We start from the raw sequence: 16,605 nt of genomic DNA, 5'->3' as shown, positions 1-16,605 counted from the left end.
TTTGTAAGTCAATTTGACAACAGAACCTAAGGACACACAATTGTTCTTCCATATAACATCAATTCTAACAGATTGGTAATATTCCTTCAAATATGCTCAATGTCCCTAATTACAGGTTATGGATCTATTGCCTAGGAATTTATCTATTCTTTTATCAACCTGCTGACATTTTCAGCTTATTTCATTACTTGGATAAAGAAGTCCCATCTTCTCACTATATAAATTTTGTTCTTTTATTTTCTCAAAATTACATTTTTACTACCTAAAAATTATGGCCCTTAAGTCTGATGTTTCCAGATTTCTTAAACAAATCCATATTTATACTATATGTACCAGGTACAATTTTATGGACCATGCTATCAGGATTTCTTAATTTTAGGTTACATTTTTTAGAGCTGAAGTAAGATGCTCAAAGGAAAGTAATGGATTAAAGGAAAGACAAAAGGGATACGATTTTTCCTCTTGCTTACCTCTTTAGGACACTGATTTTTGCAGCAAGTCAATAGATTCTTTTCATTTATATCGGCAGTTGACAATTGTCTAAAATCAAATACAAAAAACTTTACAAAAAAATCTGAAAAGGGAGTCCATTTTTAATACTTTTGGGCCCGCTTCAAAAATCACACAATTTCCAAACATCTCATAAAATCTTTTTAGTTATTTGTTAATAAACTGCTTTTTAAAGAAAAGATATCATTCAAAAGCCATTTTCTAAGTTTTTACTACATGCAAAGCTCTACTTTATTATCTTACAAAGATTTTTAGTTTGTTCATATTCAACCATCCATCCATCCATCCATCTATCCAAACACTTTTTAAGCTGGGTGCTGTGAGAAATATAAAATTTAGAGATGAAAGTGACCAAACTAATGGAATTTTCAGTATAAGGAAGGACATGTCACCAAGTTAAGAACGCTATATATAACACTTCAACAGAAAGGTATGAAACAAAATGCCATAGGAACATGTTTCAGCAAGTTGTGTAAAAGTGAAATTTGGGAGATGCCATCTAAAAGTATATATATTTTCTATGGACACGTGGAAATTATCAAACTACATTTCCCGTGGTCCAACGGGTTTCCACATCTCCATCTCCACACAGAACAGTTTAAATCTCCTGGGTTAGGGGGGAGTGGCCTCTTGGCCAGCAGACTCAGGAAGAGACTGGAGACAATAATGGCTAAGGTGGCAATTTTGAATTCTTACAAGCGTGTGGTCTAATAACTTTATCTATCAGCATGGTTTTAATTAAAATACTAATTTTTATTATTATATCAGCCTTTATTATTTTTAATCGTTATAGTTGTTAGTTACTGACTACAGGTAACAAGGAAGTCTTGACAGTAATGAGAATCTAATTACACTTTCAAGGAAGGATAGAACACAGCAAAAGCCAGAAATCACAGGTATTCAAGAATAAAATATGAGAAAAGAAAAAAGGAAAAAAAGGCTAGAAAGGGGAAAGGAATGCCAGGTAAGAGTTCATATTTTCCTTAGAAGGCAGTAAGTATTAAGTACCCAGTGAAGATTTCTGGGCAACAGAACACCACCATCAACAACATGAATTGAAAAGATTACTCTGTCAGTTATATGAACTTCAAATGGAAGAAAGAAGTTGAAAAAAAATCTCTTAGGAGAGTACTGCAATAGTCCCTGGGGGTCACAATGACAGCCCATACAAAACTAGCAATATTGGTGAGAGAGAGAAAAGAATGAACTTAAGAAAGGTGGACACATGAATAAATGTGCTAACTGGCCAGAAAGGATGAGAGAAAAGATTCAAATATAACCAAGATTATGAATATGGGACATAGTATTTATTGTTATTGTAAGTGATGGTATCACAAACAAAAATAGTTATAAGGAAAATTTCAAATAAAAGATGAGTCCAGTATTTGGAAGAGAAAAGCTTCAAACATCCTATATGCAGTGAGAAGTACAAATCTAAAGTTGAGAAAATTCAAGACTAGAAATATGGCATAGCAAGAAGAGAGGGAAAATACTCATATTAAGGAATTAGGACCAGGATGAAGATACAGAAGGGAAACTGGAAAGGGCTTAGCTGTAGAATACCAGGTGCTTGTGGCCCATCTAAAGCCAAAGAAAGAGAATGGAGGGAGTCTACAATGTAATGTCAAATACATCAGGAGTCAAAAAAGGAAAACAACTGAAGCTTGTCGTCTGTACTTGGCTATCTGGAGGTCACTGGGTGACCCCTGGAAGGAAGCACTGTTAGGAAGATGGTAATTTGTAAGTGAAAGTAGAGAATAACTGGCCACAGAAAAAGAAGAGGAACTAGTTAGGTGAGGTAGAAGATGATTATTGAATACCTTATTAAAGTCAAAGCAGGCTTTGATATTTCAAAATTCAAGTGTGAGAGTGTGAATTAATTGGTCAGTACCTTGGGCTTTGCTGTAAAGTGATACAGCCCATATTTTCTCTGAGGTGTCTTGGCTTTGGCTTTGTAGATAGTTAGAAAACTTCATTCAAGTTCCACTTTTGATACATACTGGCTGTGTGCCCCTGGGCAAGTCACAATTCCTCAGTGCCCCTAGGCAGCCCCCTAAGACTACAATTGGAAAAGAAGGTGTCATCTTACCCCAGTGAAATCATAGCTCTGTGTGTGTGTTCGCACATGTACACACCTATGTTTCTATGTGCTTAGAAAGATAAGTTCAAATCCAGCCACAGATTTAAAACCAAACCTCAGAATCAAATTTAACCTTCCCAGGTGTTTAACCCTACCCAAATAATTTAACCGGTCACAGGGTTGTTGAGAAGAGCAAATAAGAAAATATTTATAAATATTTGTGCATTAGGAGGTAGGTTCTATTATTTAAATAATAATTTTATCATAAAATCTAGAAAGAGAACAATCTGCTTACCTGCATTCCACATATAAGCTTGTGAGCTTGCAATGACACTTTATTCTGAGCATTTGAACACAAGGAGGACATTCTCCAGGGTGACAGGGCAGAACACATGGGTGAGGACAACCTGGGGGCCGTGGTTTACGGCATTCTTCTTCACACTGAAGACATTCTGGCCCTGACTAAAAATAAAATGTAAAAAAATAAATTCAACCAACTGTGGAAACAATGACAAGGGCCCAGGTTGTGATTTCCCATTTCTTCACTACCGATTTCCTAAGTCAACACCTTTAAGGAATCAAGCTTCCCCACTCATCAAAAAGAAAAAGAACAGTACAGACATTTAGAGAAAAATGTAATCAGCAAAACAGGTCAAATAAGCAAATATTTTGTTTTAAAAATATAACTTTGCTTTAAAAAACAATCTGGAAAAGGGCAGAGGTAAAAAATCATTGATGTTATCAAACAACCATGCTCAGGATTTATCTGCAGATTATTGAAATGAGCATTCATAAAAATGGACAAAATAGCTCACTTATTTGATATGGAGAATTGAAGTTTAAATATTTTGATCACCATTTCTAGGTATCAAATACAACTAGAATTTCTAGTGCCAGGGTTATTTAAATGGAAAATCTTAACCTATAATTATACAGTACCTAGCAAATAAGATATTCTTCTAACATTTAGAACTGTGAAAAAACAGCAATAGTTTGAAAATGGGCCTACAGGGCAGTTAGGTGGCTCAGTGGATGGAGAGCGAAGTCTGGAGATGAGAGGTCCTGGGTTCAAATGTAGCCCTAGACACTTCTTAGCTGTTTAACCCTGGCAAAGTCATTTAACCCCAATCACCTAGCCGTTACCACTCTTCTGTCTTGGAACCAATACATAGTATTGATTCTAAGATGGAAGGTAAGGGTTAAAAAAAGAAAAGAAAAAGTAAAAAAAGAAAATAGGCCTATATCCAGTTACTTTCCATTCATAAGTGAGTTACAAAATATTCATCACAACGAATATTGATATAGCTAATCAAAGTCTTGCTTATTTGCCAAGCATAGAGAGCAACAATGAACTGAGAGTCAAGAGTTCTGCATTCCAGGCCTACCTTGGCTGCCAACTTGCCATGCAGACTCAACCACAACCTCTTTAGTCTTCACTAAACTAATCAGTAAAATGAAAGGCTTAAACTAGATTTCTCAGATCCTATATAGCCCTAAAATTCTATTATACTATGGCCATTCATTCATTTTAAAACCAAGTGAATGCCTCTTATATGAAAGGGAATATACTATGCTCAGTAGACAATACAAAGAAATCTAAAATACAGTCTTTAACTTCAGGGGCCAATAAGATCATGGTATTTAAAGACAGAAAGATTTTAGAGACCAATTAATCCAACTTCCATATTTAATAAGGAAAATATGATTTGACCCAAGTCAAACTGGTAGAGAAATATAAAGAACAACAAAAATTCAAACCCAAGCCTTTAAAAACCAAATCACACATTCTTTCCAGTATAATGGATCTGCCAAGATGCTTCCAATGCATCTTTACTACTTTCCTCAAACCCTAACCTCTAGAAATGTCAACCAAAATTAGACACCATCCCAAATATCATGAAATATACCCAAATGTTTATATTAAACACGAAATTCCATTAGGCTTCACCTAAAAATATCCTTGATGAAACTATGAAAATTATTACTTTTTCATGCCTTATCACAATAAAATAAATACAGAGGCAGATGGAATAGCTGTCTTTTATTTTTTTTATTAAGTCAGAAGTTAGAGATTTGCAAAAATGTCAAACAATGCCACTATTGCAAGAAGTTATTTTTCACCTAAAAATGTGATTGTTAACATATAATGGTTTAATATTGTTTTTAAATTAATAATTTAAACTTTTAGTCAATTTTACTTTCTATGTGGCAGTTGTTTATCCTTCATTTTCTTTTTTTTTAATAATTTTTTATTTTTAGAAAAATTTTCCATGGTTACATAAGTCATGTTTTTACTTTCCCCTTCACCCCCTCAACTCCCCACCGCCCTCCGCTGTAGCTAATTCGCATTTCCACTGGTTTTATTATGTGTGGTCAGTCAAGACTTATTTACACATTATTGATAGTTACATGGGTGTGGTCTTTTCAGGTCTACATCCCCAATCATGTCCTCATCACCCCAAGTGTCCAAGCAGTTGTTTTTCTTCTGTGTTTCTACTCCTGTAGTTCTTCCTCTGAATGTGGGTAATGTTCCTTTCCATAAATCCCTCCGAATTGTCTTGGGTCATTGCATTGCTGCTAGTACAGAGGTCCATTACATTCGATTTTACCCTAATATATCAGTCTCTGTGTATAATGTTCTTCTGGCTCTGCTCCTTTCACTCTGCATCAGTTCCTGGAGGTCTTTCCAGTTCACATGGAATTCCTCTAATTTATTATTCCTTTGAGCACAATAGTATTCCATCACCAACATATACCACAATTTGTTCTGCCATTCTCCAATTGAAGGGCATACCCTTGCTTTCCAGTTTTTTGCCACCACAAAAAGTGCAGCTATAAATATTTTCGTACAAGTCTGTTTATCTATGATCTCTTTGGGGTACAAACCCAGCAATGGTATGGCTGGATCAAAGGGCAGGCAGTCTTTTATAGCCCTTTGAGCATAGTTCCAAATTGCCAGCCAGAATGGCTGGATCAGTTCACAACTCCACCAGCAATGCATCAATGTCCCAATTTTGCCACATCCCCTCCAGCATTCATTACTCTCCCCTTCTTTCATTTTAGCCAATCTGCTAGGTGTGAGGTGGTACCTCAGAGTTGTTTTGATTTGCATTTCTTTAATTATTAGATTTTCAAGAAGGCACAATGATATCATGAGGTGATGTCTTGACTTGCAGGTGAATTGGATTTAAATGAGGCAGAGTTGCACAAAGTCGTCTCTCTTCTAGAGTTGTCAAAGATGAAAGGCAGATCAAGTCAAGATAACTGATGATGGTCCAGAATACAGTGAATGACGTCAGTATCTTTAATGTCTGACCAGGCTATAATTGCTCCACAGTGCCTACTTTAGCTGCCTTTGTGGCCACTACAACAAATTCTTCTCATCCAATCATTCCACTGAGGGGAAAGTCTTCACATGCTTGGGGTAGACATCCCCCTTACACACTCAGAGTTTTGAGGCCTGTCAGTTACCCTCAACCTGGTTTAGCCCATCAGGAAGATGATTTTACCAGGTGTGGCTGCTACACATGCTCAGCTTCTTGGAGTCACAGGTGAAAACTGGGTGGCAAGTAGACAGCAAAAATGGATGCACAGCCCTGAAAAGGCTCTCACACCAGAAGTGCTAGTCCTCCCCGCACACCCAGTGTTCAGGCTCAGTGGAGAGAGCACCAGGCTTAGTTAGAAAGACTCAAGTTCAAATCCAACCAGGCAAGTCACTTAACCTCTGTTCTAAATTGATAAATATCAATAGATATAATGCATATATGCACAAAAGCTCCTTAGGGATCCTCAATGATTTTTAAGAGTATAAAGGAATCCTGACACCAGAAACTTTGAAAATTGCTGGACTATATGATGCTGAAAATCCTTTCTAGCTCTAAATCCTATGATCTAAAGAGTCACAGGTAAAGATACTATCCTAAATATACATTAAAGTCTGACAGCATGGTTGGGATATTTAAAGCATTAATAGGAAGGAAGGAAGTTGAAGTTAACTAAAGAGTCAAAACAAAAAAGCCACAAAGAAAGCTGGAGCTATTCTCCCTTTCTCGTGAAGCATTTGGATTACAGAATAATACTATCATCTATATAGTTGTGTTATAGAGGAATGTTCAAGTTACTAGAAATAGATCAGCAAAGCACTCTTAGAATGACTAAGCACACAAACTTTATTCAGAAACCATTGTTGTAATGGGATTGTCTGCGTATTGAATATTTTATATGATTAAAGCAGAATCATTAGCTAATATATATAGATGGGGGGAAAAAGTATGACTGTGTTCTATTTACATTTGCCCTGACAAAATTTTGTAGCTTTAAATTATACACCTTATTTCTATGTCATGATTCAAAAACATTAAACAAACTAAGGCTTCTGCTGTAAAATTAAATGTGTCAAATTCATATATACTTGTAGAAATTCAGTGTCATCGGGTCAGAAAATATTAATGACTTTAAGGAAAATAAGAGAAAAAATGCTAAATAAATGTGACTTCAAAGTCATGTGAATTTTTTTTTAATTGTAAAACAAAGTTTTGAATAATGATACATGTATAACTCAGTGGAATTGCTTGTTAGCTCCGGGAGGGGGGAGGGAAAGTAGGTGGGGGATCATCAATCATGTAACCATGGAAAAATATTCTAAATAAAAAAAAAATTGTAAAGTCATATGAATTCCAAAGTTCTTTCTTCACAATAAGATTGATAGTGCATCTGAGCATTAGCATCCCCAGCTGTAAGATGTCGGAGATGGCAACACTGCTACAGAAGTTACAGAATCAGCATCTGGGGCCAAATATTTTGACTCCAGGGTCTAGGTTCTAGGACACTGTGATTCTCTAGCCTCACATACTCACAGTAATGGAAGAAACACAATCTATGATAAGTTTTTCAAGAAACAAGGTTTTGGGTGGTTTTTATTATCCCTTCTAAGTACTATACAAAAAGCAACTAGATCCAATTTAAGTCATGCCTCGCTTCTAATAGAAGCCCAACTTTAATGAATATCAAGCAACAGCATAAATAGCATATGTCATTAAATGCAGTTTGATTATTTGTACACATATATGCTTTATTGCTTTCAAAATAATTATTTTCTTAATTGGATAAGCATCTCCTATAAAATTAGGCCCTGTCCAAAATAATTTTATAAACTGAGGGGGCAACTGGGTGGCTCAGTAAATGGAGAGCCAGGTTTAGAGACGGAAGGTCCTGGGTTCAAATCTAGCCTCGGATACTTTCCAGCTGTGTGACCCTGGGCAAATCACCTAACCCCCATTGCCTAGCCCTTACTGCTCTTCTGCCTTAGAACCAATACATAGTATTGATTCTAAGATGGAAGGTAAAGGTTTAAAAACAAAACAAAACATTACAAACTGATGTGGATATAATCACAAAAGATATACTAAAAGTGAGATTATGTCTTGGTCTAAAATTACTTCACACAGAGACATGTGTATACATGTACATATGTATATAATAGTGTACGTACATTTTATGTGCACACATATCCCAAGTACTCTATTACAGAATTTCAAGCTATATTATGTATCATATATGTATATATTATAATGTATGCTATATAATTTCATGCCCAAACATCTTTACATGTGTACATATATAGAAATGTTATCAAGATTACATAGATTGTAATACATTCCCTCTTTATCTAAAATTATTTTTTAAAGCACCCAAGAATAAAAGGGGAACATGAGCTATTACAATAAGGAAAAAATGCAAATGACAATCTCTCAAGTTTTACCTCATACCTATCAAGTTTGAAAAAATAACAAAAGATGAAATTAGAACACATAAGAAGGGTTATGCACTATAGGTAGAGATATGAATCAGTCTGATTATTCTGGAAGCTAATCCGGACTCATGCTAATAAAACCATTAAAGCATAGAAACATTATGTTCTTAACTAGTAATATGGCTACCAGGTAAAAAAGTCTGTGGAGGTCAAAGGAAAGCATCTCTTATGTACAAAAGAGAATTCTTACAGCACCATTTTTTATGGCAGCAAAGGACTAAAAGCCCATCAAATATAGAATGACTGAACCAACGGTATGGAATATTTTTAAAACAGAAGAATGTGAAGAATTATGGGAAACTTGGGAAAACTTGTATGAATTAAATATGCAAAGCAAAGAGAACAAAAGCAGCTGAGCAATTTATATAATATCTAAAGTAATATAAGGTTAAAAGATTTGAAAGACTTTAAGACCCTGATAAATGCAGAGATTGTGATTTCACTTAACTGCTGGTGAAGCACCTCTACCTTGTCTTGGCAGAAAAATAATAGACTATGTGTGAAGACAAACAAAAATTTTCAGACATGATCACTATGTTGATTTCTGATGCTTCTCTGTGCTTCTTTATTGAAGAAGAGTTCTACTGACAGGAATGGGGAAGGGAGAAGTCACTAACACAGGGGTTGGCATCCTTTTTGGCCGTGAGACCCATAAACGCCACATTTTTTAAAATGTAATTTCATGAGAGCCGTACAGTGCTCACAGTGTGCGCTACTGTAACAGCGCCTGAAAAAAAATTGACTTTATGGCTCCTGCACAAAGAGCCATACATTGCTGACCCCTGCACTAGAGGGAGAAAAAGCAATGCCAAAAGCAGTACCGATAAAATCAAAGGTCAAAAAAAAATTTATATTTTACTTTACAATGACCACATTTTCTGAACTAAAAATTGGGAAATATGACCTGACAGAATAATCTTTTTGGAAATTCTCATTAAAAACATATTTCCTTTTCCTGAAAGGCAAGACTGTCACAGAAAACCTGGTTACCCAACTCTAATAAAATCTTACCAAACTCACTATTCTCATACCCCCAAACCATATGCAAATTCTGGCTAACTACAGCCACCATATCTGCCACCAACAAACCCAGTACTACCAGTAGCCACCACCTTCACTTACCTCTACCAGTCACAGAATTGTTTATTATTGCCACTGAGATAAACAAGTATGAGAGCCAGCACAAACTAGCAGTACTCAGTCTACTACAGGAAGCAAAGCCAGAGTAAACTAAGACAGGGCTGAGGAACAGAAGAAAGTAATGATTCAAACTATCATAAATGATAAATATAATCGGATAAAAATGGTGAACCAATGACATAAAAAATGGACATCCCAAGTTCTACACTGGTATGCATGAAGAATCAAGGGAAACACTATACTACTGAGTAGATTCTTTGTGGAAAACTTATCTAAAGATACAGGAAAAATAGCACTAAGCAAAATAAATAAATAAATAAATAAATGGTTTATTATCTGTACTGGTTGGGATCTGTGTCCACATCAATGAGATCATAATTATTTAGAAGTAACAAAATATTTTAAAATTCTAAATGTTTATATTAATGAAAGAGGTGACAAGATTCCCACTAAAACCCATTCTGTTAAATACGATTACCTGTAAAAAACAAGGACATTACCTTTTTTTCATCCACACAGCCATCAGTTTCAGTAACTTTATGACATTCCTTCATACAAGTATGATTTTGACAATCTAGACTCCGTCCACAAAACCTCTTACAAGAGTAAGGGCCCAAAGCATGACATGGGAGAGGACTGATCTGAAACATTAAAAAAAAGCAGGAAATTTTTAATTTTAAACATGTTTTAGATATAAACCTGCTCCAGTGGTGACTACTAAATTGGCAGTGGAGAAAATAAATTAGGTTTAACTTATTTTAAAGATAAATTATATGCTATCCACTTCCAGAGAAAGAACTATTAGAGTAGAAATTGCAGATGAAAGCATGTGATTTTCACTTATTTGGGTATACGTTTTGGGGGGTTCATTTTATAAGATTATTCGATTATAAAAATGAATAATAAAAATAAATGAAAAAGATAAATTATAATCTCTGATTTTTAGGTCAGAAGGAACTCAGAGTTCTCCTATCAATAAAGACCTAAACTGGTGGAAAGAAAAGTCCTTTTAGATCTCAGTATGATTTAATGAAAGGTCATATTTTCCAACTGGCAATCAGTTCTTTAATAGATGTGGGATCATTGCCACCATGATGTCACCTATGTTGCATGAATATTTTAACAAATTCCTGAACTGTTAGTCTAATTATATTATATAACTAAATATATATAATAAATACAAATTATACTATAAATAATGTAATATATACTATAAACATAATTATATTATATAACTAAATTATATTAGAAAACCAGCTTACAAAACATACAAACACTCCACTATCACCACCTACCATTACCAGCATTTTGGCCAGAACATAAAATGCTAAAATATTTACAAAATTCATGCAAGAGACTGTTCCTCTAATAATTTTAACAGTAAAGATACAGATATTATCCTGTGGTTAAAGCAGAAGCAAAAATTAAGTAATGGAGCTGCCCATGTATTTTTTTACTCTGAATAGAGTAAATTTATCTTTTTATCCCAGAAAATTTTATATTAGACTTGTAAAATAACAAGATAAGTTAATAAAGGAAATATTTAGCTGCTATCACCAGGTTTTTAATGGCTTCACTTAATATCCCCAAAACCAAATACAAAATTTAAAGAAAAATCACTTTCAGCCTTTTTTACATTCCTTTTTTTTTTTTTAAAAAAAAAGGTCATAAGTAATCAAAGGATATGAACAAGCAATTTTCAGATGAAGAAATCAAAGCTATCAATAATCTTATGAAAAAAAATTTTTCAAATCACTCTTGATTAGAGAACTACAAATTAAAACAACACTTAGGTGCCATATCACATCTATCAAATTGGCCAATATGACAATAAAAGAAAATGATAAATGTTGGAGGGAATGTGGCAAAATTGGGACATAAATGCATTGCTAGTGTAGTTGTGAACTGATCCAACATTCTCAAGGACAATTTGGAACTTTAAAACTCTGCATACTTTCTGATCCTGTAATATCACTACTGGGTGAGTTCATAAAAAAAGGGAACGGGCCTATTTGTACAAAAATATTTATAGCTGTTCTTTTTGTGATGGCAAAGAATTGGAAAGTGAGGGGATGTCCATCAACTGGGGAAAGGCAGAACAAAATGTGGTACATGTTGGTGATAGAATAGTATTGTACCATAAGAAATGATAAGCAGAATGATTTCAGAAAAAGCTGGAAAGATCTGCAGGAATTGATGCAGAGAGAAATAAACAGAAACAGAAGAACTTTGTACAAAATAACAGCAATATTGTATGATGATTAACTGTGATACTTAGCTACTCTAAGCAATACAATAATCTAGAACAATTCTGAAGGACTTAAGACAGGAAATGCTATCTGCCTCCAGAGAAATAACTGTTAGCATCAGATGCAGATCAAAGGATATTATTTTTCACATTAGTTTATTTATGGTTTCATTTTGGATGTTTGATTTTATATGAGTATACTCTTACAACAATGATCAATATGGAAGTATGTTTTGCAAGATATACATGTATAATCCAGATCAAACTATTTAACATCTCCAAAGGTGTTAAAGGAGAGGGAAACAATTTAGATTTTTTTAATTTTGGAAAATATATGTTGAAAATTAGTATTACATGTAATTTGGAAAATGTCTTTAAATTTAAAAAAACAACAACAAAGGTCTTCACTGAGAATTACCAAAATGAATTTTTCTTTTTTTTTCTTACATTTTTTTAAACCCCTAACTTGTGTGTATTGGCTCCTAGGTGGAAGAGTGGTAAGGGTGGGCAATGGGGGTCAAGTGACTTGCCCAGGGTCACACAGCTGGGAAGTGTCTGAGGCTGGATCTGAACCTAGGACTTCCTGTCTCTAGGCCTGACTCTCAATCCACTGAGCTACCCAGCTGCCCCCTAAAATGAATTTCGGAATCAAGTTTTAGATGACCTCTAAAGATACATTCCAGAATTTATTAGCAACAAAATTTAAGTTTCAGGACTGAAGTGAGGAAGATTTGTCTTTCTGAATTCAAATCTGCAGTTTCCTCATCCATAAAATGAGCTGGAAAAGGAAAAGGCAAACCACTCCAGTATCTTTGCCAAGAAAACCCCAAATGAGAAAACAAAAGGTCAGATAGAATTGAAATGACTCAACAAAATCCTCTTCAAAGCTTTTTAAAATGAATGCTGAGGGCAATGGAACATTCCTATAGCCCCTTATGTGTTATCTCATTTGATCCTCACAGCAACCTTGTTAGGTAGATGCTATTATTACCCCTATTTTATAAATGAGAAAATTAAGGCTGACACAGATCAAATGACTTAGTCAGGGTCATAGCTACTAAGTTTCTAAGGCAGGATTTGAACTTTGGTCTTAGTGACTCCAATTCCAACACAGTAGTCTACCTGCCAACAATGATGGGACAAGGAAAACCAATCTGTTATTTTTACTCTGTCACTAGCTTTGAGACCTTAGAGAAGTCACTTCCCCTTGCTGAGCCTCAGTTTCTTCAACTGTATAGTAAGAAGACAGACTAGACCTATAGTCTCCAACAGCTCTAAATATCTAGGATTCTGCTAATAACCAGAAGAATCAAACTGTCTATATCTTCTCCAATGCATAATCTTTACTGGTACTCAATTAAAAGTACTCTGAAACTGTAAAGGTAAATGAATCAAAATATTTGGACTATGTATAACTAACAGTGCTTCTTTGTTTTCATCGTGGTATATAACAGATAGACATTGCAAGTTTTACAATAATCACTTTTTAATAATCATTACCCTGTGACTCACCTCATGCTTCCCAAGACACTCTCTGCAAGGAAAAAAAAAAAGAAACCAAAAGATTAAATACTTGAGGATTCCTTTAAAAATCCTACAGGGAAAAAAGATGCCAAATAATGTCAGTTGCTTTAGTAACATAGTCTTCAAATTCCATCAAAAATTGCTTTAACCACTCATCATTTAAGTGCTGACCTATGTGATGTGAATTAGGCATTATGTCATTTCTTCAGAATAGACACAGACAAAAATCAAAGTCCCTGCAGCCTTTTCTTTTTTTTAGGGGGGGGCATATATGTAAATAAGTACATACAAAATAAATATATAGTAAAGTAATTTAGGGCAGAGCTATGAAACATATTTGATAGAAATGAGTGATTATAAGAGAGAAGTGAAAAAGAAATGCATGCCAGTTATGAAGAAGAGATGGGACTGAAGTACAGAGATGGGAATTAGATTGTCCTATGAGAGGAAGAACAATGCAGCTGGTTTGGATAAAACACACAGCATGGGAAGGGAAATAACAACAAACAAGAGTTGAAAAGGTAGGTGAGGGCCAGGTTTTGAAGAATTTTAAAAGATAAACAGAAGTTTACAGTCATCTATTCCTAGAGGAAATAAGCATCCACTGAAGAGATATCATCAGATCTGCACTTTAGGAAAAGTATAACCATATGGAACATGGATCAGAGTAAGGAGAGAGAGACCTAAGGGAGAAAGAACAATTATATGGCCGCTGAAATCATCTAGGTGAGGAGTTATAAAGGACTTAACTATTGTGAAAGTAGAATGACAAGATTTGGCCCCTGACTTGGAACTGGGGAGAGGGAGAGAAAGGAATCAAGGAAAGCACCAATGTTAAAAACACAGGTGAATGGTAAGATCCTGGTTTCCTTGTTAGAAATAGGGAAATCTGGAAGGGAGGTGAGACTTGAGGGAAAGGTAATGAGTTCAGTTTTGCAGATGTTGCGTTTGAGGTGCCTTTAATGCGAGAGTTTGATAAATCCAATAGGAAGATAAGAGATGAGCAAATACAGCTCATGAGACTAGCACTAGTACCAAATACAGATTTGAGAGTCATTTGCGTAAGGACAATAATTAAACTGAAGAACTTTTGTTACTAATTGCCAATACTGTATATTCTATTATAGTACTTAAAGGATCTATATGCACCAAAAAATCTTATTCTGACAATTTTCTAGATAATACTAGACTTCAAAAACTGATGTCACCAATATAGTTATATTAGCCTAAAAATTTTGCAAAAGAACATGTCAGTAAAACAACAAAAAAAGTTGCAAGCTGCAATAGATGCTACACAACAAATTTAAGTTTAAGAGCCTATATTTTATCTATATTGTACAAGATTACATGCAATAGGAATTCTATAACTACCCTATTATAAAAGCAACACAAAAATCAGCTGTACAATCATAACAGGATAAATGCAAATTTAATAACAGTCAACCTTTCTGTGATTTGTTATGTGCTATTTATTTTGGAAATATTCCACGTATTGTTAAAAACCATCATAGCTTTCTGGCACATATACAGCAACAGGCAAAAATCAGACGTCAGTTACAGAACCAATGTCTTTGACTGTCCATTCAAGGTTTATACCTAAAATGGTTAGGAAGGCAAGTTTGGAAATATTAACTATCCAGTCAAGCGCAAAGAAAGACTAAAGTTCCCAGCAGATATAAACAGACTTGGGCAAATGAACCTGTCGTGTTTTCACTTGTCTGTCATAACTAATCATCTCTAGAATTAATGTCTTTGATATAGTAGAAACAACAGTGAACTGAAAGTTAAAGAGATTTGGAGGTTCTAGATATACAACTCCCTAATTCTGGGCAATTTATTTCACTTCTATGGATTCCAGTTTCCTCATCTGTATAATGAGATGTTTGGACCAGATAATTTTTAAGATCTATCTCAATTCTTTTACTCCAATGTAAAGATGTTTTTCTTCTTCCTTTTACTAAAAGAATATATAGACTTTGGAGGTCAAGAAAAATGGAACAGAAATGTAAGATTATTTTTCTTTTCATCAGAACCTGCTAAAGTATTATTTAGAACACAAAAATCACTTTGTATAACTTACCTTGTCATTTCAAGTACTATGTTTTATACACTATAAGTTTTTTCACATTATAAGTTAAATATCATATTTTCTTATTAAAAATTACTCAAGAGAAGCAGCTGGATGGCTCAGTGGGTTGAGAAACCAGCCTAGAGACGGGAGGTCCTCAGTTCAAATCTGGCCTCAGACACTTCCTAGCTGTGTGACTTAACCCCCACTGCCTAGCCCTTACTACTCTTCTGCCTTGGAACCAATTCAGTATTGATTCTAAGACAGAAGGTAAGGCTTTAAAAACAATTGCGTAGATTACAAATTAACTTTCAAATGTTTTTAATTTTTGTTATAAGTGCAGCTATAAATTGATAAACCTTAAGGGATCTAGCAACTTTTACTTTTTGCTAGTTTATTAGACACAAGAAAAAAACCTAAGCATAGACAAATTGCTAATGGTAGAAAGAGGGGATAATCCCATTATACTGTCTCCAGATCAGACCACACCTAGAGTACAGAGGTTAGTTCTGGGAGCCACATATTAAGGAGATTAGTAAATTAGAAAGTGACCAGGAAAGCAGTTAAGATGGTAAAGCATCTAAAGTTCTTGCCATAAGAGAATGAAAGGAACTGAGGAAATTTAGCCTGAAGAAAAGTCTCAGAATGGATATGGCAACTGTCTTCAGGTTTCTGAAAGGCTTTTGACCTAGGATAACATTTATTCAATTTGACCATAAAGGTCAGAATTTGGTTGAAGTGGTAAAGAAACAAATTCATACATCAGGAAAATCTTCCAAACAATCAGAACTATCCAAATTAACTAAGGAAAATATGCTGCTCTGGGTATATAAAAAAAATTCCCTCTCACCAGAGGTCTTCACGCAAAAAATGAAGGTCTATGTCATGTATGTCATAGGGCAAATTCTTTTTCAGCTATGAATAATGAGATGACCGCTAAAGTCCTTTCCCAACTCTGAAATTCTTTAAGTTGCCAGGCCATCTCATAAAATACAGCACTATAATAAGAATATTATGAAATGTTACCACCATTTAAAAATATTATTTCTTATAGGAAAATGGGTTTGGCATTCCAACCTGGGATAATATTAAAATTACAAGATCAGAGGCTCATTTTAAGGTCAATTAGCTGATTGTGGTCCCCAATGCCAAGGTCAACAGTTCTAGGGATAAAGGGCTTCCTGCCAAGATAAATCCTAGTGTAGCTCTCTACACAGACTCCC

General features: G+C 34.7%; 1 protein-coding gene across 1 annotated transcript in view; it reads right to left on the bottom strand.

The window, feature by feature from the left end:
- The window catches only part of NFXL1 (nuclear transcription factor, X-box binding like 1), a 70,009-nt gene that overhangs the window by 13,040 nt on the left and 40,364 nt on the right, over positions 1 to 16,605 (bottom strand). Inside the window, exons 15-18 of the mRNA XM_044680176.1 lie at positions 13,303 to 13,324; positions 10,043 to 10,183; positions 2,886 to 3,052; positions 471 to 540 (exon numbers count right to left, since the gene is read on the bottom strand). Coding sequence (XP_044536111.1) covers positions 471 to 540; positions 2,886 to 3,052; positions 10,043 to 10,183; positions 13,303 to 13,324 — 400 coding nt within the window. The remainder of the gene's footprint in view (positions 1 to 470; positions 541 to 2,885; positions 3,053 to 10,042; positions 10,184 to 13,302; positions 13,325 to 16,605) is intronic.

This window comes from Gracilinanus agilis, chromosome 6 (genome assembly GCF_016433145.1).
Source record: "Gracilinanus agilis isolate LMUSP501 chromosome 6, AgileGrace, whole genome shotgun sequence".
Taxonomy (NCBI): Eukaryota; Metazoa; Chordata; class Mammalia; order Didelphimorphia; family Didelphidae; genus Gracilinanus; species Gracilinanus agilis.
The sequence above is the reverse complement of the archived record's forward strand: the minus strand, read 5'-3'. Positions and strand labels throughout refer to the sequence as shown.